The sequence below is a fragment of the Procambarus clarkii genome, chromosome 63, assembly GCF_040958095.1.
Source record: "Procambarus clarkii isolate CNS0578487 chromosome 63, FALCON_Pclarkii_2.0, whole genome shotgun sequence".
Lineage (NCBI taxonomy): Eukaryota > Metazoa > Arthropoda > Malacostraca > Decapoda > Cambaridae > Procambarus > Procambarus clarkii.
The window spans coordinates 21,507,762-21,530,326 of NC_091212.1; the positions used below are offsets into that span (position 1 = coordinate 21,507,762).

Genomic DNA, 22,565 nt, shown 5'->3' on the forward strand with positions numbered 1-22,565 from the left:
TTCCACGTGTATATTATTCTACATCTCTCTCATCTCCTTTCTAGCGAGTACACTCGGTGAGCTTTGAGATAATCTCGACAATTTAGTTCTTTATCGCGTTTATGTATGCCGTCTGGATTTGAAAACTCTCATAATCCATACTATACTATTTTAGTGTTCTATTTTAGGGTTTTAGCATTCAATATTCCACTCACTTGGCAACAAAATTCTGAATCATATAATTATAGTAATCTTATATATTAGAGGGTACAGCAGATGGGTTTTGACTAGTTGGTAGGCTAAAAGCCCCCTTTCAGTAACTCATTTCAAGCCTTGCCCTAGAAGTTTCTCCAAAACACAAGCCTTTACGCAAGTTACAGCCAGGTCCCCAGTAGTATTATAATTTATACTTTATTAAGTATAAATACTCAAATCTGGGTTATTTTTGCTGGAAAGATACATGGGGGTAAAGCCTCTATCCACTATAACACAGGGCATCAAGAATAGCTTATAACCATCTTCAATTTTTTCCTAATATTTTATACAATACTTTTATACAATTGAATAATGAATAATGAATATACAGTAATACTGATTATTGGTGTATACTGGCAGCAGGTTTTCTTTCAAACATGTTTCATTGAATATGACCGCATATTCTGTATTTATTATTTTCTGGTTTAGGGCTTCTATCCCTCTAACTATTTTCTTAGCATCAGGGCTTAATTGAAATAGGAGTTCTCCAAAACTCATTTTCGTACTTTTAAGGTGAAGAAAAGAAGTGATTTACTATAGATTGTATTACACTTATTTGTATAATTTGCACGACGTTTCGAACCTCCATGGTTCATTCTCAAGTGAACAGATCTTACAATACTAGTTGATTTTATACCCGCATTAGGTCAGGTGATAATACAATGAAGGTGAAAACATGGGGGGATACATAAGGGATAAACATAGGGGCTGCAGAAGGCTTATTGGCCCATACGAGGCATCTCCTATCTAAACACAAAGATTAATCCAGTGTAATTGGCCTGTTATGTTGGACATTGTCTTCTGTGTTGGCATCGATATGTTCTTGTCTTGTCCTTACTCTCATGGTGGGTAGAGTAAATAGTTCCGTGATTTGGGTGTTCATGGTAGGTCGCTCTATTCTTATGTGAATTGCAATTCACATAAGAATAGAGCGACCTACCATGAACACCCAAATCACGGAACTATTTACTCTACCCACCATGAGAGTAAGGACAAGACAAGAACATATCGATGCCAACACAGAAGACAATGTCCAACATAACAGGCCAATTACACTGGATTAATCTTTGTGTTTAGATAGGAGATGCCTCGTATGGGCCAATAAGCCTTCTGCAGCCCCTATGTTTATCCCTTATGTATCCCCCCATGTTTTCACCTTCATTGTATTATCACCTGACCTAATGCGGGTATAAAATCAACTAGTATTGTAAGATCTGTTCACTTGAGAATGAACCATGGAGGTTCGAAACGTTGTGCAAATTATACAAATAAGTGTAATACAATCTATAGTAAATCACTTCTTTTCTTCACCTTAAAAGTACGAAAATGAGTTTTGGAGAACTCCTATTTCAATTAAGCCCTGATGCTAAGAAAATAGTTAGAGGGATAGAAGCCCTAAACCAGAAAATAATAAATACAGAATATGCGGTCATATTCAATAATACTGATTACTAAACATACGAGATCTAACTAACTGCATTTGAAATGCTTATCTACCTTTGCCATAAAGAGTGAATTCTAGCTCTTTATGCCCCACCTCCTAGCAATTTTTACCTGATGAGCTAATAACATCTTTTCGTCATACCTTTTTCCTGAAGCTGCAACAGAAAAACATCAAAACCTCCTTCAGGGTATGAGAATTTATTAGTAATGCTATCTAATGGTGGTATAAAAGAACTACCAAGCATTATCTAAACTCATACTAGAATTTATTTATACATACCTGAGTTGTCTTTCCACAGCCTGTATTACCCCGGATGATAGTAACTGGGTTATCATATATGGCACTCATTATATCTTGCTTCATATTGAACACAGGCAACTGAGTCCTTTGGTGAGTTACAGACTGTAACATTTGATCAGTCTGCAGCCGGTCTTTGTGAACTCCTTGTAAGTCGGCACTAATTTGATCCAAATTGAGCTGGCAAGAAAATATATAAAATGTTAGAACTTTTAATTTTACAATGTCTATCACAAACCAATGATTTTGAAAAAGTTATGTTTATTTTGCTTTGAAAGGTTATGATTCAGATTTTTCATTGCATCTATTTCTAACTTAGTTCAGTTTTACGATCTAATATAAATTCCATTTATATTATATTTGACAATTATGATACATTTTAACAATTCTATTCGAGATACATACTGTAGATAAAGGACCTTCATCCAAATTACAGCTAGTCCAGGCATTCCAGTTTGGCTGTGGTGGAGACCAAGACACTACTCCACCAGTAGACTGAGGAGCTTCAGATGGTTCAAATTCAGCCAGCATAACATCAGGAATCAGATTGCTAGGTTGAGAAGGATCATTGTCCTGGAGGAATGAAAGAAATTTTAAGACACTGCCCTTCTGTAAAATAATCTACAAATGGTATATTTATTTATAAAAACATCCATGTTTGTGAGTGTGAACATTTTATAACAAAATTCAAATTAAATATACATAAGAGCAAGAAACAAAGAAAATAGGTCTTACTAGGAATGGTACTGATATTCCTAAATAAAACTAAACTAAGAGCAATTATTCTACAACAGGCAACAAGCATCAGACAAGAAAGAGAGGGGTGGGCAGACTGCATATTTTTAGATTACCAGAAAGCCTTTGACACAGTACCACACCAGAGACTAGTGTGAAAGCTGGAGTTGCATGCAGGAGTGAAAGGGGAGGTACTCCATTGGATAAGGGAGTACCTAAGTAACAGAAGACATCAAGTCACTGTGAGGGGCAAGGTCTCAGATTGATGAGACGTCACCAGTGGAGTCCCACAGGGTTCAGTCCTTGTACCCACATTGTTTCTTATAAATGTAAATGATCTTCCAAATAGTATAGAATCATTCCTCTCATTGTTTGCTGATGATGCAAAAATTATGAGGAGGATTAAGACGGAGAAAGATAGTATGAGGCTACAAGATAACCTAGACAAACTGAAGGAATGGTCCAACAAATGGCTATTTAGGTTCAACCCAAGTAAATGTAAGGTAATGAAACTAGGCAGTGGAAACAGGATACCGAATGGGGGAGGAAGTCCTTCATGAAACGGACAGAGAAAAAGATCTGGGAGTTGATATCACACCAAACCCGTCTCCTAAAGCCCACATCAAAAGAATAACATCTGCAGCATATGCGAGGCTGGCTTACATCAGAACTGCCTTCAGGAACCTGTGTAAGGATTCATTCTGAACCTTATATACCACATATGTAAGACCAATCCTGGAGTATGCAGCCCAAGCATGGAGCCAATACTTTGTCAAGCACAAGGCAAAACTTGAAAAAGTTCAGAGGTATGTCACTAGGCTAGTCCCAGAACTAAGAGGCATGAGTTACGAGGAAAGGCTGCGGGAAATGCACCTCACGTCGCTGAAAGACAGAAGAGCTCGGGGAGACATGATCACCACTTACAAAATTCTCAGGGGAATTGACGGGGGAGACAAGGATGGATTATTTAACACGGGTGGTACACGCACAAGGGGACACAGGTGGAAGTTAAGTACCCAAATGAGCCACAGAGACATTAGAAAGAACTTTTTCAGTGTCAGAGTAGTTAATTTAAGTTTATTAACTGACTACTCAGAGTAGTCAGAGTTAATAAATGGAATGTGCTAGGAAGTGATGTGATGTAGGCTGACTCCATACACAGTTTCAAATTCTCAGTGGCATATGCTAGATTGGCCAACATAAGAACTGCCTATAGAAACTTAACCTTGTATTATACCACATGTCAGACCAATCCTGGAGTATGCAGCTCCAGCCTCGAGTCCATACCTAACTGAACACAAGACAAATTAATAAAAAATTAAAGAGGTATGCCACCAAATTAGTCCCAGAACCAAGTGGTACGAGACATGAGGAAAGGCAACGGCAATTAAACCTCACATCATTGGAAGACAAGAGTTAGGGGAGACATGATCCCCACCTACAAAATTCTCAGAGAAATTGACAGGGTGGACTAAGTAACTATTTAGCATGGGTGGAACACAAACAAGGGGACACAGGTGAAAACTTGCTCAAATGAGCCACAGAGACATAAGATTTTTTTTTGTCAGTGTCAGGGTATTTAACAAATGGAATACACTAAGCAGTGATGTGGTGGAGGCAGATGTCAGACACAGTTTCGAATGTAGATATGATATGAGCCCAATAGGCTCAGGAACCTGTACATCAGTTAATAGACAGTTGAGAGGCAGGATCAGAACCAAAGCTCAAACCCATAAGCATAACTTAAAAATTTGCTTTATATCATTCTGTTTGCAACTAAATCAAACAAGTCCCAAAAACTTTCATCACATTTGTCAAACTTGGTCGAATCTTAACACTTTGGCATCCTGATGCTGCTCTCAATGTCATTAAAACAATACACACAGTGCAGGGGATGATGCTCTAGGCATCATGCTTTAATTTTTGCTTATTCTTATTAAGTATAAACATTGTGAGTGAGAGAGTTTAACATTGGGTTAAACACATGCATAGTTTCCTCTTCAAATATTTAATAAAATATGCAAGAAATTAATCGTACTTGTCAAGTCAACAAATTATACTGTAGAAAAATTTAAAATTAGCAATAAAGGTTAAGATTTAACAAGGACACACAAACTGACTTACACCCTAATAAAGGACACCAATAAAGCACTCAAACTTTTAATCTAAGGTAAGGCTAATTAACTTTATATTTTTTATAAACTTACTGGCAGAACTGGATGAACACCTGTCATTTTAATCACAGAGTCCATCAGTGTAACAAGTTCTGGTGAAATGGCCACTTCATATGGTTTGAGCTGCTCACTGTCCTTTTTCTTCAGTGTCCCAGAAAATGGCTCAATTACATTCAAGTGGTAAAGTTGCCGAACAAGTGAGAGAGAGCAGCTTTTACTGGCAGCTTGTTTATTGGACCCAGTTTCACGTCCATAAACATCTGAAATGTGATTATATTACATTAATATAAGTCATTTATCCACATACAGTAGGACTCTCGATCAATCATATTTCTAAGGGAAATGAAATAACACAAGATTTCAAAGTGCCCCCTAGGAGCCACAGCTACTGGGTATGCTCAACTTCCAGATGGAGAAATGGGGATACATACAGATCTCTATATGAAATGTAGAATAGGAGAAAATAGGCCCCACATAACCTATAAATTACGTGAAAAGGTTTTAAGGAACTTTCCAAGAGATCTAGGAATCATTCTGGATACAAAACTGTCACCTTAGTACCACATAAAGAACATTGTGTGGGTAGTGTATGCCATGCTTTCCAATGTCAGAATTGATTTTAAATACATGGATGGTAAAATATCAAAAACTGTTCATGACCTTTTTAAGACCAAAATTGGAATATGGAGCAGTTGAATGATGCCCACACCTCAATAAACATATCAATATACTGTACTAAAAAAAGTGCAGTCATGCAACTAAATGGATTCCAGAACTGAAACACGAGAGCTACAAGAAGAGGCTAAAGGTGTTAAATATACCAAAGCTAGAATACAGAAGAAAGAGAGGTAATGTGATCACTGTGTACAAAATAGTAACAGGAATCAACAAAACTGTCAAAGAAGTGCTCTTGAAAACTGCAACTTCAAGAAGTGTTCATGGATTTAAACTAAGGAAACAAAGCTACCAAAAAAATTAGAAAGTTCACTTTTGCAAACAGTGGTAGATTGTCGGAACAAGTGGTAGATTGTCGGAACAAGTGGTAGATTGTCGGAACAAGTGGTAGATTGTCGGAACAAGTGGTAGATTGTCGGAACAAGTGGTAGATGTCAAAACCCTCAGTAGTTTCAAATCATCACATGACACAGTACTGTGAATATTGAACACCATGAGCACAGCTCTCATCCTGTAACTACACAGCAAATATATAGATTACAAGGCTAAACAGGTATGATTTTGCTTCTCCCCCCAGCAAGCCCTGAAAACCCCACCAAGAGAGCCTGCTAGGCTTGAACAGAGCACTCTTTGCCAATTACAACAACAAAGTAGCTGCCACGAGAGAAAGGTATTGCAGGAGGTATTGCACCAGATGCAATAGCTATGAGGCGAGGTTTTAGAGTTGGATCTTGTAAACGTAAGCACACTTGGATAAACATCATAGTCACGTTGATCATGTACCCTCTTTAAGCATACAGTATCACACTCTGATAAATTGGTAATTTACTTTTTAATTTCAGCTTTTTAAAGTTTATATTTCTCTTAATTAATATGCTTACTGAACCCCATACATATAAGAGGGATGATTTCCTTATTCCTTATACCTCCTGGTCTCATAAGGAATAATTTAACTTGGCAGATTTGCATTTACAACCCATATTCACAATACCGGACACATGCTGCAAGTTTTATTAAATTCTTTTGTAACAATTTAACAAATTCCTCCCAATCACAGAGCAAAATTCCAATTAATAAATGCAACATTTAAGCAAATTTATTGTTATACAGAATTGTACCAGATTTATCTGTATAGTTGAACCTTCGTTTATGAATTTAATCCATTCCCAGAGATGGTTCATCACCCGAAACAAATTTTCACATAAGAATTAATGCTAATTGAATTAATCCATTCCACACTTCCAAAAATATTACCTTCATAATACATTTATATAAATAATATTACTCATATGTTGTACTATAGTATAGTATACCTTACCTTTATTGAGGACTCTTGTTGGAGTATGGAAGACGGTGAGGAGGGGAGGGGGGGTTGAAGGAGAGATGTTAGTGTTTGGAAGGGGACTCCCCTTCCATTAAAACATCAGGTAGTTATGACATTTCTGGGGTACTCTCTCTCCTATGCTTTGCAGGCATACCACAAGGACCTGGTTGTGGCTCACTGCTTGCTTGTCTTATCAAGAAGCTGTCTATAGACATTTGTTTATCCCCATGCCACAACACTATGAATACCAATTCAAACCATCCCCTACTCGCCCTAAATGCTTTCATATCCGCATCACTTGTTCCAGAGGTTTTCTTTATGTAATAGCCTTGCATTTCCACAAATTATAGCCTCTGAAATACTTTCAGAAACTAGTGGCTTGATCTATAATAATTACTTTTATGTTCAAAAACCACAAAAGCAGGAAAACAATGAAACTCTTTACAAAGAATTCAGTGTAATCGTCACTAGGCAGGAGGCACTGATAAACTGAAGTGCACCTCACCTGTGCCACCAGGAACCATGTACTCAATCGACCCACACGTGTATCAACAAACTCTTCAAGCGAGGTTAAGGTCGTTAGTCGAATTTCGTAAGATATTGAGATCACAACCCGAAAAATTCGTAAAAAGGGACGGTCATCAACCAAGTATCCACTGTACAGTACAACCTTGATTCAACGTACCCCGATTCGCCGCATCTCTGGCTAGGTCGCACACTTTTCAGGCCCGATTTAATCGTCCGTTTCAACGAACAATGGTTCGCCAAAGCGGTGGATGTGTGGATTTGCTTACGATGTTAGGACAGAGATCACAGACTGGTGGAAAACTTTCCCATTGTATCACAGGTTACAATTAATAATTCCTTAATGACTAGTTGGATCACACAACTAATGAACCATATGAAACAAACATCAGCTAGATTGGTCCACACAAGTGAAGCATATTAACCAATCACCAGACAGAGTGGTCCTCACAAGTGACCGACTGTTTCCATAATTTTCGTTTACAGATTTGTGGCACATGTATCTTTGTAGATTAATTTAAAGGATGAAGGTGAATAGCTAGTTAATGTGTTGAAATCTTACATACATTTTCAGAGATGAAACAAAATGAGCGAGGGTGGACAAATATGGGAATACTGTACTGTAAACCTCACTTTACAGTGAGGTTTCACTCACTTTCGTTTGTCATCATAGTTTAGTGACCCATGACTTTGAAAGTTTCAAATTAATAAACCATTTCTAAAACCGGTGTTTTAATAGTTCTTTATTATCCTAATTAAACTAAACTAAATAAAACCAAAAATATATTGTAATACCATCAACATCTGCTATTTGAGAAATTATTCATGTTATTGGCACAACAACTCCAGCATGAGTGGACAGGTCTAATATGTGTGCACACAGCACCACGTGTGTTTCGTTCGATTTCGTCGCCACAGTTCAGTGACCTACAGCTTCGAAATAATAAGATTAATAAATAGGTTCTAAAATAAGTATTTTTATAGCTCTTATTATTGTAATAATGTTGCTAAACTAAATATATAACTCAAAAATATATAATTTGATGTAAATCCAATATTTGAGAAATTTATGTTACTGGATCTGGCTTAACCCTTAACCCTTACACTGCTCAGGGGTCCTGGGGACATTTACACCCCTGTGCGCAAGAAAAAAAAAAATTCAAAAATTTTTGTTCGTCTTCTAAACATGTTAATTTGTGTCCCCTGAGCATGGGAAAAATAACAAAAAATCGTAGGTGACATATTTTGGGCGCAATTGACCGAGGAAGTCTGGCAAAAAGTAGGCGTTGACAGAGCGGTCGTCATTTTTGCTGTTATTACACTCATACACACATTATATATAAGTATCTACATTTGTGTTCACCATAGAGGACCACTGACCTGGTATGGTGAATGCAAACAATAACAGGTAGCCACACAGTTAGTAAACGATGCTGTCTCCCTCCATCTCTCAGCATCACTCCTCCCACAGCGCTAATTATTACAACAATCCTGCTATTATCACAACCCTGGTTATTTATATCACAGACATGGGTCATCTGTAATATTGTCATCGCTAAATAATAACAATTATATATTTATTTTGACATTTTTCGGCGATGCTGTGGTCACAAGCTGAACAGCAATGCTGTTCGCTCATGTTGCGTGCACCTGCCTTGGTTGCTCCAACAGTACTGTGCCTCTCTCACCTGAGAATATTGCCCACGATTTTTTAAAAAAATGGCGTCTGTTTACAAGAGCCCTGAGGAAGCTACTGTGAACCCCGTGTAGCCGCGGGCCATTTGAATCGTGCCTGGCACCCTTTGGCGTATATGTACGCCATGTGCACTGTGGGACATGTTACTCAGGGCGTATATATATATACGCCATGCGCAGTTTAAGAGTTAAATGGCACAATACATACATATATGATGTGAGTTACTGTCAAGGAATGGCGCACATCGTACATATACGATTGAGGGTCTAGCACATGATTTTAAATGCCCCGCAAGGAATATGGGGCCGCTATAGTCCAGCCATGACCAAAAGTAAACAGAATCCATCTGGGAAAAAAAAATGGTTAACATTCCTGGGTGTGAGAGCCTCAGTAATGAGTGAGCAACCAAGGCTGGTGCATGCAGCATGAGCTAACAGCACTGCTGTTCAGCTTGTGAACACAGCATCACCTAAATATGTAACAATATATATGAACTGGCTATTATTTAGTGATGATAGTATTAGAGAAGACCCCTGACTGTGATAAACATTGATTCTCCTCAGGATTCTTGTAAACAGAAGCCATTAGAAAAAAAAATCTTAGGCAGCATTCCCGGGTGTGAGAGCCTCAGTACTGAGTGAGCAACCAAGGCGGATACATGCAGCATGAACTAACAGCATTGCTGTTCAGGTTGTGACCACAGCATTGCTAAAAATGTTAATTAAAATATATATGTAACTGGTATTATTTAGCGATGATAGTATTACAGAAGACCCCCGACTGATAAAAATGACCAGGATTCTGATAATAGCAGGATTGTGGTGATAAATTAGCACTGTGCTCTATGGTGGGAGGAGTAATGCTGAGGGAGGGAGGGACGTGGCATCGTCAGAAGACGATGCCACCTTGTCCTCCACAATAAAAGGTGTGGCCACCTTTTGTTGTCTGGACTCGCCATATCAACTTAGTGGTTTGCTATGGTGAACAGAAATGTAGATACTCATTATAATGTGTATAGAGAGTGTAATAACAGCAATAGGAGTATGTTGGGAGCAGCCATTTTGGTGAGAGAGGTGGCAACATCTGCATGACATGTCATGCTGTGTACTGGTGGCCACTATGCTCTTTGGGTACCATACCAGCTTATTTGTACAGTTATAGTGAATAAAACATATAGATACTTATATATACTCTTATTGCCTGAACTCACCACACAAGATTAGTTGTACAGTTACGGTGAATAAAACATGTAGATATTTACATATATAACGTCTGTACATAATGAATAAGTCAAAACAGTATAGTGGGAGGAGATTGTGGGCGAGTGAGGTGTTGTTGAGGGAGGGAGTGGAGGCGAGAGGCTGGCTGGCTGTGTGGCAGCCACTCCTCATTCCTTTTTGACTCACAATAGCAACATAGTGTTTTGTTATGGTGAACAAAACGTGCAGATATATATAAAACGTGTGTATATAGTGTAATAACAGCAAAACTATTTGTTTATTGTTTTATGAACATAATAATTTAATTAATAATATGCACACCATAATTGAGCACGGTATATCCATGGTTCACACATTTTATTATATAAATATATCGCACTACACACTATTGAATAATATTACTGCAAAAAAATAAGAAAAAATCAGACACATTGAAATAATCAGGTAATAATATCTTTGTGGCAACTCCCACCTGACAGCTTGGGCGGAACAGACGTCCTCTGGCACTTGCTCTGTCAACACCTCTTTTTTGCCAGACTTCCCCACCCTATTTCGGCCAAAACTTGCCACCTACAATGTTTTTATTATGTTTCCTGTGCTCAGGGAACAAAAATGAACACTTTCATAAGACAAAATAATTTTTTTTCTTGCACCTGGCAGTGTTGAAGACATTAAGGCCCAAAGCAGCACAAGGGGTTAAACACCAGCCAACTGTAGGGTGTATAGCCCCTAGTCTTCGTTCATACAGTAGGCACCCAGAACCATTAGCATTGTCAGCGAGTGACGTGTATGTCTGCCGATGGAAGAATAATCATGGAATTTACCATTTTTTAACTACAGCTGTATTGTTATATAAGATGACTCAGAAGATTGCTAATAGTGCTTTATTAGTGCCAAAAATGAGTCAATATTTTGCAAGAACTAGAAACAGAAAATCAACCAGCACAGCCGTACCCAGCACGAGCACAGCCGTACCCAGCACGAGCACAGCCGTACCCAGCACGAGCACAGCCGTACCCAGCACGAGCACAGCCGTACCCAGCACGAGCACAGCCGTACCCAGCACGAGCACAGCAGTAGCTAGCACCGGTACAACAGCAATGGAAGTAAACACAGCAACAGTAAACACAGCAACAGCAAACACCAACAAACCTGATGCAAAAATCTAAGAACATCGTGTGTGTGGAGTGTACAATTAGAAGAAGTGTTTAATTTAAGTACAATGTTAAGTGTTAAAATTAAAGTTGCTGTAATTTTAGTGTACAATAGCTTTCATAACCTGTATTGTACTACTGAGCATGCAGCACTGTACATATTTACTGTACAATATTCACAACTCCATGAGAATTCAAGATGGACATAACTCAAAAATAAGGTAAATAAAAACTAACTTTTTTAGTACAGTATAGTAATATATAGGTACAGTATATAATAAGATAAAGCATTTTTATTGTTTACAAGAAAAACAAGTGAAACGCCTCCTGAAGGTCACCTCTTGCAACAAATCCAACCCTGCAATGCACTAAGGTTGGTCCCATATAGTGCGTTGAATGGAGGTTGTCCTGTATATGCTTTGAGCTGTTCCTAAATTGCTACCCCAAAATTTAATAATCCCTATCAGTTTTAAGCACCAGTAAAAAAAATGAACTTACTTCGTTGGAGCTGTTTCACATAGAAGGACATTTCAGCCACAAAACTCCTGCGATCAAGAAGAAAGCATAATTAGCATGATAAAAAAGCATCATTTTGTATGAATGTAAAACTAAGGAATCAAAATGTAGTAAGGATTAGTAAAAATTAGTGTACTAAGTCATTACTTTACTGGAGCAATCAAGGAATTATTAAATACCTTTACAAACTTCTGTACTAATTGCATAGAGGCAAGGAACTTTTGTATACATGACAATATATACATAATGCATACACAGAAAACAACTTTTATTTGTATGCATATTTTCTCATGAGTAACAAAAACATATTAAGGGACCAAAAGTTTGTTTTGAAAGTTGTTCTATGTCAACAAATATTTTTTGACTAGTTGTATATGAAAAGGGCTGCAATTGCTCCAAGTTTCAGTACTGCAGCCTGAATAGAAAGGGAGATTTATTTTTTTTTCAACAAATATTACACGTTTTCAAGTGTGTATATACAACCACAGGTTTCAGATATAATCATTCTATGACACTTTTCTGGCACATTAGCATATAATACAGGATCTTGGGCAGAGGATTTTCCAAAACATGTTTAGTTTTTCTAATACAAATAGTCAAAGTCCCCCCCCCCCCCCCAAAAAAAAAATATGCAAATGTAACATGTTTATTGCCATTATAAAATCAATAAATAAACTTAGGAAAAAACACGGGCCCCGGATTTTATAGACAAACTTTACATATAAGGGGTAAGTTTCATGTAAATTGAATAAAAAATGAAAGTTATATGAACGTTTATGTTACTTGAAATAAATAATTAAAAAATAATGCCTGAGGTGCTGCCATCTGTTGCTGAGGTTGACATCAACCAATTTCCTCCAAAATTGGCACCCTTACAGATACGCTTACTTGCAGTCAGGTGTACAAGTTTCATGCAAATCGTCCAATAAATAAATAAGAAAAAAAAATTATATTAATTTTTTAATAAAACTAATTATAATTTTTTTTTAATATATGCTATTGTGATATCTGAGAGTCATAGACATGATTTCAGTTGACACTTGTGTTTGATAATTGTTTTTGACCATTTTGGAAAATTTTTGACACGTAATTCAATATTTTTTTCGCCCTTCCTATTTATGCTACGATGCCGAGACTTGGACCAGATGAAACCGTTTGCACATACAACTCGTCAAAAAAGTTTGATTGAAATCAAACAATTTAAAAAAAACGGTCTATTGGCCCCTTAACACTTTCGCGTTCCACAGACTGAATAATTCGTCACTCATTTTTCTACTGAATGTGTTCCAACGACGCAATACTGAGTCACTCATTACAATATTTTTTAAAAATTTAAATTTTATCAGATCAATCTGGTAGTGGTTTTAAAATAAGCGCCTTTAGATTGCACACAATTTGATACCAAAATCAAAGATATAACATGAAACTTGATGTCCAAACACTTGAAATATTATAAATAGGTCTATGGTCTGAATATTAAAATATTTGTTAAAATTCTATTTATTGTCCTATTATCTTGGGACTTGTTTTAAAATGTGCGCCTTTTTATTGCGAACAATTTGATACCAAAATGAAAGATGTAACACAAATATTTATGTCAGAACACTGGAAAGATATAAATAAATTTGTGATGATGAGCGTCCAGAATTAAAATATTTGTTAAAAATCCAGTTATTGCTCTATTATTCTGGGACTAGTTTTAAAATAATCGCCTTTTTATTGCGAACAATTTGATACCAAAACGAGCGACGTAGCACGAAATTTGATGTTATCAAATTGAACGAGTTGAACATTAGGTTGCAATGTACAAAATGGTGCTCGTTCATGGGTAACTTTAGGCTTTTCTGCGGGGAGGCACTCCAGCCTTTTGTACATTTTATTCATACACATCTGTAGGGAATTTAATTGCGAACACAATGATACCAAAATGAGCGACGTAGCACGAAAATTAAGGTAAAAAAATGGAACGAGAATGCACATGTTACTGATTTTGTGCGTTTTTGCCGACTTTACGCTTTGCTGTTGGGAGTCACGCTAGGCTTTTGGACATTATATTTATACACACCTGTAGAGAATTTAATTGCGAACACAATGATACCAGAATGAGCGACGTAGCGCGAGAATTAAGGTGAGAAAACTGGAACGAGTATACACATTTGAGTGTCACCGCGCGCTTACCCGCACGGAGGGGCCACGATCCCCCTGTCAACCGCGAGTTTCCACGGAGCGCGAAAGTGTTAAAATAGGGGTGGCAAGACGTGCAGATTTGTAATTCAAGACAGACACCACCTTTATTTACACTGCAGTATATAGTTAAGAGACTACAAACATTTGGATACAATCTGTGAAATATAATTAAAAATTTTGTAAATATTTAAGAGGTATGCACAACTCTCAAGAACTGATTAGCTGTTTAACACCACTGAGATTTTGTTTAATCAAATTCATTCTGAAGAATTTCAAACAAAATCTGCTCTTACTAATATGTAAAGTATTATAATGTTAAATGTAAATAATGAACTTTACTACAATATCGTACTTCAAAAACATTCAACAGAATTCCCGAGCGCGCACAGTTAATACATGAAGTATGGTTAGTACAAATTAGAAAAGTGGGATAAGTTGGTTGAGAAGGGGAAGGAAGACAGGTTCTATTGTAAAACTAAAATACTGTGTATTATTAGTCAAATGGGAAAGTATACTGGAGATGGAACGTCTTATTGTAAATTATTTAAAAATTCTATGAACTTAGCCATACAAGACTAAATCAACAGACTCCCTCCGTTAGACCTGGCAAGGCATACCTCACCATCTTTTGGGTAACAAAAAATTAATATGAAAGTATTAGTCATCATTAGGGCTACTTGCCTAAGATGGAAAGCAAGATTAGTTTAATAATCATGAATTCAAGCGAGTATAATGACACTCAAGATATTACGCATTAATGATAAAAGCTAAATACAGTACAGTATTAAAAAGTGATTCATCTAAAAAAAAAAATCAAACAATGTATTCATGAATTAAAAAAGATGCAAACTTAAGCAGAATTTCTTCATATCATGTACAGTTGAAATGAGAAAAAAGTCACAACAAACTAAGGCTTTTAAATACTAACTGCTAGAGAAATACATTGCTCACTGTCAATATCAGTCATTGTGTTATGGGCAAAGCTAAGTACTATATTTAACCCTTAAACTGCGCAAAACCTCACATGATGTGACATTGAAGGGGGTATAATTCGAAAAATATTCAAATTCTGTAAAAATTACTTTAAAATGTTAAACAAATCTCCCACTTATTGGCTTCAGCTTCGTGAAACTTTCAAAATATTTTCAGAAATTGATTTTAGAAGAATATTAAAAAAAAGAACGTTTTGTTGATAGAGAACCCTTAAAATTAAGGGTTATGCAATAATAAAGAGATGCAAGCACCTGCCCGACACACAAAGAAGAAAAGTAGTAAAAGTAGTGTCCACAAAGTGGATATACAGCTGGTGTCTTTATAGCAATGGTGAGTAATACATAACACAAATAATAATAAGTAATATGTTATATAACAAAATAGAGCATGATATCATATAAATACATTGTCCAATATTTTTATAAGTTACTTTCAACAATGTCCAAAAAAAAATTTGGAGGGGGAGATTTTTTTTTAAGGTTTTTAGTTTTTTTCCTCCTTTGTTTATTATTTGAATTAGTTTTAACCTTTACATCCTGGAGAATGCATACTCGTCGCTAACTATGTGAAACCAAAATTAAATTGGTCAACAAATAAATCAGTCACAACTCTCAGAACTTGGGACTTTAAAGTTTTTTTTGGTTGATTTTTTCAAAGATTTCAAACTATTTTAGTTGTTTCTTTAGGTTGTTTTGTTAATTAGGGACCAGATTAGGGATTTTTTCTTATATAAAGTATACCCTAAATATATTCCTATATCATTATAATTATTATAATTATCCCTATATTTGTTTTTTTGGGGGGTTATTTTTTCTTGACTTCATTTCTACACACATTGACCTACAACTTTCACATACTTGAGTACGAATGCCAAACAATGTTCATTACAACATACAAATAAATTCATGAATTAGAACTGCCTTATTCATTGTCAATAACTTCAACTTTAATTATACTGTATCTTTAACTTGAATATCAACTTACTTCAGTAACCAAAAATCTAGTTTCTGACCGATTCTCACCATTTTTACATATAGTGTGCACAGCTGTCTGTTCTACAATGCTTATAGAATTGATTTTTCATAAACTCTAAATGGTTGGAGTTATAAATTATTGTTGTCTAAATTTGCACATATTTCAAATGCCATAATGACCAAAAAAATTTTACAGTAACCTATACTGAAAACCTATATTCTAAATATTTGAAAATGAAAATCATATGCTATTCTGAGAGCATAATAACACTATATGAACAAATGGTGATATTTTTGTTTTTGCAGCCAATTTCAAAATCAGAAGTTTTCAATATTCAATTTTAGTTATTTTTTTATTTTCTTGTTTTTGAAGTTACGCTGGTATCATTTAGACAAAGCTGAAGCATTTCCCCTGTAGATTATTCAGAAAACATTTGAAAGAATTTCAGAAAATTTTAAAAACTGAGTTCAGTGTCACACATCATGAGAGGTTTTGTGCAGTTTAAGGGTTAAAGCACAGCATCAGATCAGTATGGTGAGGGTAATGCTGAATGAAAACCTAAAGATAAACTACTAAAAACATAGCCGTTTTAAACACAGCCAACTGAGGGAGGTGTACCCAGTACAGTAAATCATCTGCAAACCTCACAGTTTCCTGCCTCGCTTTCACTGCAACCCTATTTTCTACTGACACACACACTCTAACTTGGGCCAGTACCTCCCCTGGTTTCCCAGCTTCCTTTTTCCAAACTTGTGAATCCACTTTTTGTGGGGGACATTATTAAGGTGTCACTGGTCTAGTTGCCAAAACTGCTGTCCTTGAACATTTGAGACCACATTCGTCAATTTCCAGATTTCTGGGAATCTATTGTTTTGTTGTCAATACTAGTTAATGGATGGTAAAGTGCCTTTGTAGCCTCCTTGAGCAGCCATGGTGGTATCAAGTCTGGTCCTACTGCTTTTGTTGCTTTTAGTTCATCCAGTTGACTTTTTACCATATCTGTGTCTAATATATTACCTAATGGTGGAATGTGGAGATGCACATGACAAAGAAAAGAAGAATTTGTACTGAGTAAGGATGGTCAGTAAGTGGAATGTACTAATAGTATTAGGTAATTACTGCACTTAGTTGAATATACTATTTAACAATGAAATTAAGATTAGTTTTAAAATGAAGCTCAAGTATTAAAGGTCTTATATTAATATAGTGAGGTACTTTATATACTGAATGGAAACCTGTCATAAAATAATACACACACACACACCCTTAAATGTATCCATACTGAAACTTTACTAAAAATACAAAAGGCCATTTGCAGCTAGTCATGATCAACATAGGAAGAAAAACTTACCTAATTACTATGCAATTTTTTCATAATAAATTTATTTTAGTAATTGCTTCTAGGAACCTATAATACCCCCCCTTATCAAATAACATTTAGTTCTATCATATTTTTTTTATAAATTTCAAGTCAATAAGAATCATTGTAAAGATATCACAAATATGCACACAGTTCTATGCCATTTAATTATAATTAAGCAATCCCAAGTAAACAAACACCAGGTTTTATCAGCAAGTTCAGTAACTTAGTGTATCTTTCCTGTGCTTTCTAGTAGGCAAGAGTGTGCATTTATTAAAGTTTCCAATATTATTTTCCTGGGCTGGCCACTCAGTAGCTACCATCAGCTTGTTACTCGCACATTAGAAATGCACTCAATGCACCTAGCTGCTATGACCATCTCGACTAACTGGACACAAAAGTGCCTTTTGGCAGGCAGCACATGGGAATTGGAGATCAACCCACTTCCAAAGCAAACAGTTTGGTGATTTATAAGTCACAATGACATCCAACCTCAACTGAGCAATATTTGATAATTGTCCAAAAAAATTTGGAAGCCAATCATAGTTATCTGAAGACTAAACCACACACCAAAAAATGAGGAAACAATGACGTTTTGGTCCGTCCTGGACTATTATCAAGTCGACTGTGATTTAAATCCCAGCAAAATCCCTAGACCATTATTAAGGTAACTGTTACCTTCATTAATGCCACAACGCAGCAGCCCAAAACAGTGAGTCTGGGTGAGGCAACCACTTAAGGAGCCCACTGACCGACGAGTATTTTTCCAAACATGAAATATTACATTGTGAAAATTTTTAAACAAATCTCCCGCTATTTGGCATCAGCGTTGCAAAATTCTCATCCCAATATGTTAAGAAATAGATTTTTTACAATTTTTTTTTAATAAATGTGAGCGAGACGGGGGCAACTGGTACTGATAATAACGATAACACTTATTTACTGCCAATCCGAGATAAAGAGATGCAAGCACCTGTCTGACACACAAAAAAGAATAGTAGTAGTAAGGAGGGTCCACAAGGTGGATATGCCGTTGGTGCCACCTGGAGGGCCAGATTTCACACAATGAGTTAGTATGTTGTATTTTATTATACAGTATATCATATAAATACATTGCCCAATGGCAATATTTCTTGTGTCCCTTTGTACAAAAAGCTGACAACCACTTTTTTTCCGCTTTCCCCCTTTTGGTGGGAAAGAGAAAAATCCCCTATGCGGATTTTGTTGCAACTTCTACGTCATGGAGAATGCATATCCGGCACTAAGCATGTAAAATTGGTCAAAATGTTAATCACAGGTGGCAGAAGTTGCTACTTAATTTTGGGGGGCCAATTTATTTAAAGATTTCAAACTATTCTCTTTGTCTAAGTTGTATTGATGAATGAAGACCAGATGAGAGCCTTAACACACATATATGGGCAACAAAGTTACTGCAATGTGTGTTTGTTATCACTATATTTAGTTTTTCTGGGGGATTATTTTTGCATGACTTCATTTCAACACACATTGACCTACAACTTTCACATATTTGAGTACGAATGCCAGGCAATGTTTATTAAAACATACAAGAAAATTCATTAATTAGAACTACCAGATTCGTTTTCGATAAACTTCAATTACTGTATTGCTAAAAAATGAATTTCTACTTGAGACTGCTTCAAAAATTCAGTTTCAGTGTTATCTTTCCTGACTTCGGGAAGGTTAACGCATGACTCGAACGTTTCAGTTTTGAGTTTTAATTTTGTAAATGGAATTTTTTTTTTAAGAGTTGGAAGTGTGTTTTGCAATATACTTTTGGTATTTTAGGAGGCAGTTCACCTTGGTAGTGTGTTGATCATTGATCCTCATATACTATATATCCTGTTAAAGGGGGAAAAAGCATTCGAACAGGCTTTTGTCCAAAGTAGGTCGAGATGGTCATAGGAGCCTAGCGTACCTTGTACATACCTAACATGAGGAGCTACTGAGGAGCTTGCCCCAGAAAGGGGTATTTCATTACACTCTATGCTTAGTTTGATATACAATTGCCTGAAATCTATGTGATACAAGTAAGAGATGGATGATCTTACTCTCACTAACCTGCTAAGTGCTTACACAGGGCTGTAGTCTTGAATGTGGTCCAGTCAGCTGCTGCCTGCGGGGAACACTGCTCAGGGTAGATGATTTTCCAGCCAAACTTGTTTCTATGATGCCCTAACTTTTCTCCAAAGTTTCTTAAATTTCAACATTATCTGGTTTTGAATTTGATCTTTAATGTCTAACACAACCAAATCAAATCAATAGCATTATATCTAATTACTGTGATATGAGTATAAACTCTTAAGTATGTGTAATTAATAAAATGTGAATTGCTAACAAATGCTTATTTGTGCCATCTTCAACAGCAACAAATTTTCTAGCAAGCTGGTTGGATGTCTCTACCCATGGAATAATTAAAATAAAAAAAATTTTAGTTATTACTAAAAAATTATCTATATACTGTTCATTTCTAGTGGGCACCTCATGTCAGTATTATAACTTACTGGCCTGTTAGCAAATTCTGTGCTAAGTTTCAAAAGTAGCACAGCTAACTGTGCTAGTGAAATGCACCTATAGGAAGCAAGATCCAAACTAGAGCCATACCTCATAGTTACAAAAGCTGTGCCACTGCAATGGAGGAGGGGTATGGAGGGGAAGAGTAAAGAAAGATATCCAGTGAGGGAGGGATGGAAGAAATCAGCTAGTCAGAAAGGGACAGAGGGAGGGAGGGAGGGAAAGGCAGAGGAAGTGAACCAGTAAGAAAGGGAGGGAAGGAGCAAGTCAGTGATGAAGGAAGAGAGGGAGTGCACACACTAATAAGAGGGAGCCAAGAGAGTAAGAGCATTGAAATAAATTACTACATCTATCCTCTTATAATGAAATAACTTTCACTAACAGGACAAACTTTACCATAAGAGGGTTATACAAGCACAGCCAAAGTTACTAAATATCTATGAAGGAAAGCTTCAGGCATCAACAGGCCACCACACAGTATATACAGTAATTATACATGGGCACAGATCCAGTATGATTACTGTTCAGCAATTATATGGCCACAGATCCAAACAGGCAAAACTAGAATACATTTTTCCTAAAATAATAATTCCATGAGCAAAAATCAACCAGTCTACTAATATTTTCACTAAAGTACTGTATAAATAATATAACAATTTTTCTAGTCGATTCTGTAAATTTTACTTTGATATTTTTAATAAATAAAACATGGAAGCTTAAAATTCTATTATATAATTACTACTCAATGCGAGCAAAAATCAAGAACAGAACTAGTTATTTTAATTGAATTTATTTAATGTGCAAGAAAATACCTACAGAACTATAATGCAAGATTGGCATAATACAAGAGACAAGCTAAGCCCAGAGTTACATAAACTCTGGGCCCAGCCTGTGATCTCCAAGAGGCTTTGTTTATGATAGAGCAGCGTTCCTCACAGGCCCCAGCTTTGTTGCAGAGATAATGAGAAAAAGCTGCACGCTTTTTTGCTCATATCTCAAAAATGTACATAAAAGGCAAGACATTATTGCCTTGGAAACCTGGCGTTTAGACCAAGTCAATAAGGCAATGTTTCAGTGCAAGATAAATTCACTAAAACATTGCAAATGGTTTACCTTTCAGGTACCCAAGTCTGAACAGACTGAACATGTTCAATTTGTTTTTACTTGGATACCTGGAAATATTAAATTTGTATTAATTCAGTTCTGACAAAATACAATATAATGTATGCAGCTTCCCAAACCAGAAACCAAAACTTACACGTCAAGGTTCTATTTCAAAAAATGCATTAACTGAATTGCTTACAGTAACACATCTGGCAAAATTGTTAGTACTGTACTATAGCCCAGTTTATCGAGATGAAAATAATACAGTTGGCCCAGGATTTGCACGAGCTCAGAGAATGCAAATTCACATTTATACAAGAAAAATTATAATGGAAAATGTAAACTGAAAGGTGTGGGTTCACCAAAGTCAGAGATGGCAAGCAAGTATTGTAATTATAAAAAATAACACTATGCCCTAAAAATAATACTAGGATATATATAGCACTAAGTAAGACAAACGAGTCAATATATATATCACTTGGAAGCCCATACTGGAGCAGAACTGTCAGTTTATCTATATTGAAAATCTGAATTAGTAATTTTGTATATAGGGATTTCTTGTAAGCAAATTCTTTGATTATCCAAAGATGGAATTTGGACAGAATTGTCACGTTTCTGTTCCATCAAGAAACCAAGTGATCCTTGATGGGGATGAATTATAACTAGGGTTTTGAGGTTTCCTAGTTTGGTTATACAAAAAGACCATGAGGATAAATCCCTATTGATTAAAGGAAACTTAATATTAGTTGTTGCCAGCTATCTCTCTATCATTCCAATGCAAGCATAGAGTATTATTATCAAGAAATAAGCTAAATAGAGGATGGGTCTTTGGGAGATGGGAAAATAGAAGGCATCACCTAATTTTTTATATTGCCCAGACACAATGTTGACTACCATCACTATTTGATGATGATTGATGTACTTAGCAATCATGCTTGAAAAAAAAAAATGACGAAGCAAGTAGTTATTAAAATATGGCACCTAGTCAGGAAGGCTATGTAGCACATGAAATGTGCTGGATATTCATAGGGCGCTAAATATCACAAAGGATGAAAATACGAGAACCAAAGTGCAGAAGGTGAACGATATCAAAGGTATCCGATTCACCAAGAATTCTATTGAGGGAGAAGTGATTGAGTGGGACGGTCGGGAGGCAAGGCCGCACGTCCTGGTAGTCTGGACATTCAACAAGGATATACCATGACATGAAGTAGATATGTTTAACCCTCTCTGTCCACCAATATGTAGTGCAATTAGCCTTGCATAACCTGGATTATAGGTGTGAAGAGAATTTGGTATTTTTTATTTATTTATATACAAGAGTTCTTATGTTCTTGTAAAGCCACTAGCACGCATAGCATTTTAGATAAGCCCTTAATCCTATTTTTTCCCAGAATACAACCCATCAAATTGTTTAACA

The 22,565-nt window shown here is 36.2% G+C and overlaps 1 protein-coding gene across 3 annotated transcripts in view; it reads right to left on the reverse strand.

Annotated features, from left to right (window-relative positions):
• The window catches only part of mle (dosage compensation regulator mle), a 71,718-nt gene that overhangs the window by 26,963 nt on the left and 22,190 nt on the right, over nucleotides 1-22,565 (reverse strand). Inside the window, exons 6-10 of one of the 3 annotated variants that reach the window (XM_069308798.1) lie at nucleotides 19,589-19,722; nucleotides 11,977-12,023; nucleotides 4,918-5,144; nucleotides 2,381-2,548; nucleotides 1,958-2,155 (exon numbers count right to left, since the gene is read on the reverse strand). In XM_069308798.1, the coding sequence (XP_069164899.1) occupies nucleotides 1,958-2,155; nucleotides 2,381-2,548; nucleotides 4,918-5,144; nucleotides 11,977-12,007 (624 nt within the window). In that variant the 5' untranslated portion in view covers nucleotides 12,008-12,023; nucleotides 19,589-19,722. The remainder of the gene's footprint in view (nucleotides 1-1,957; nucleotides 2,156-2,380; nucleotides 2,549-4,917; nucleotides 5,145-11,976; nucleotides 12,024-19,588; nucleotides 19,723-22,565) is intronic. The other 2 variants (XM_045760584.2, XM_045760583.2) reach the window with 2 other exon arrangements.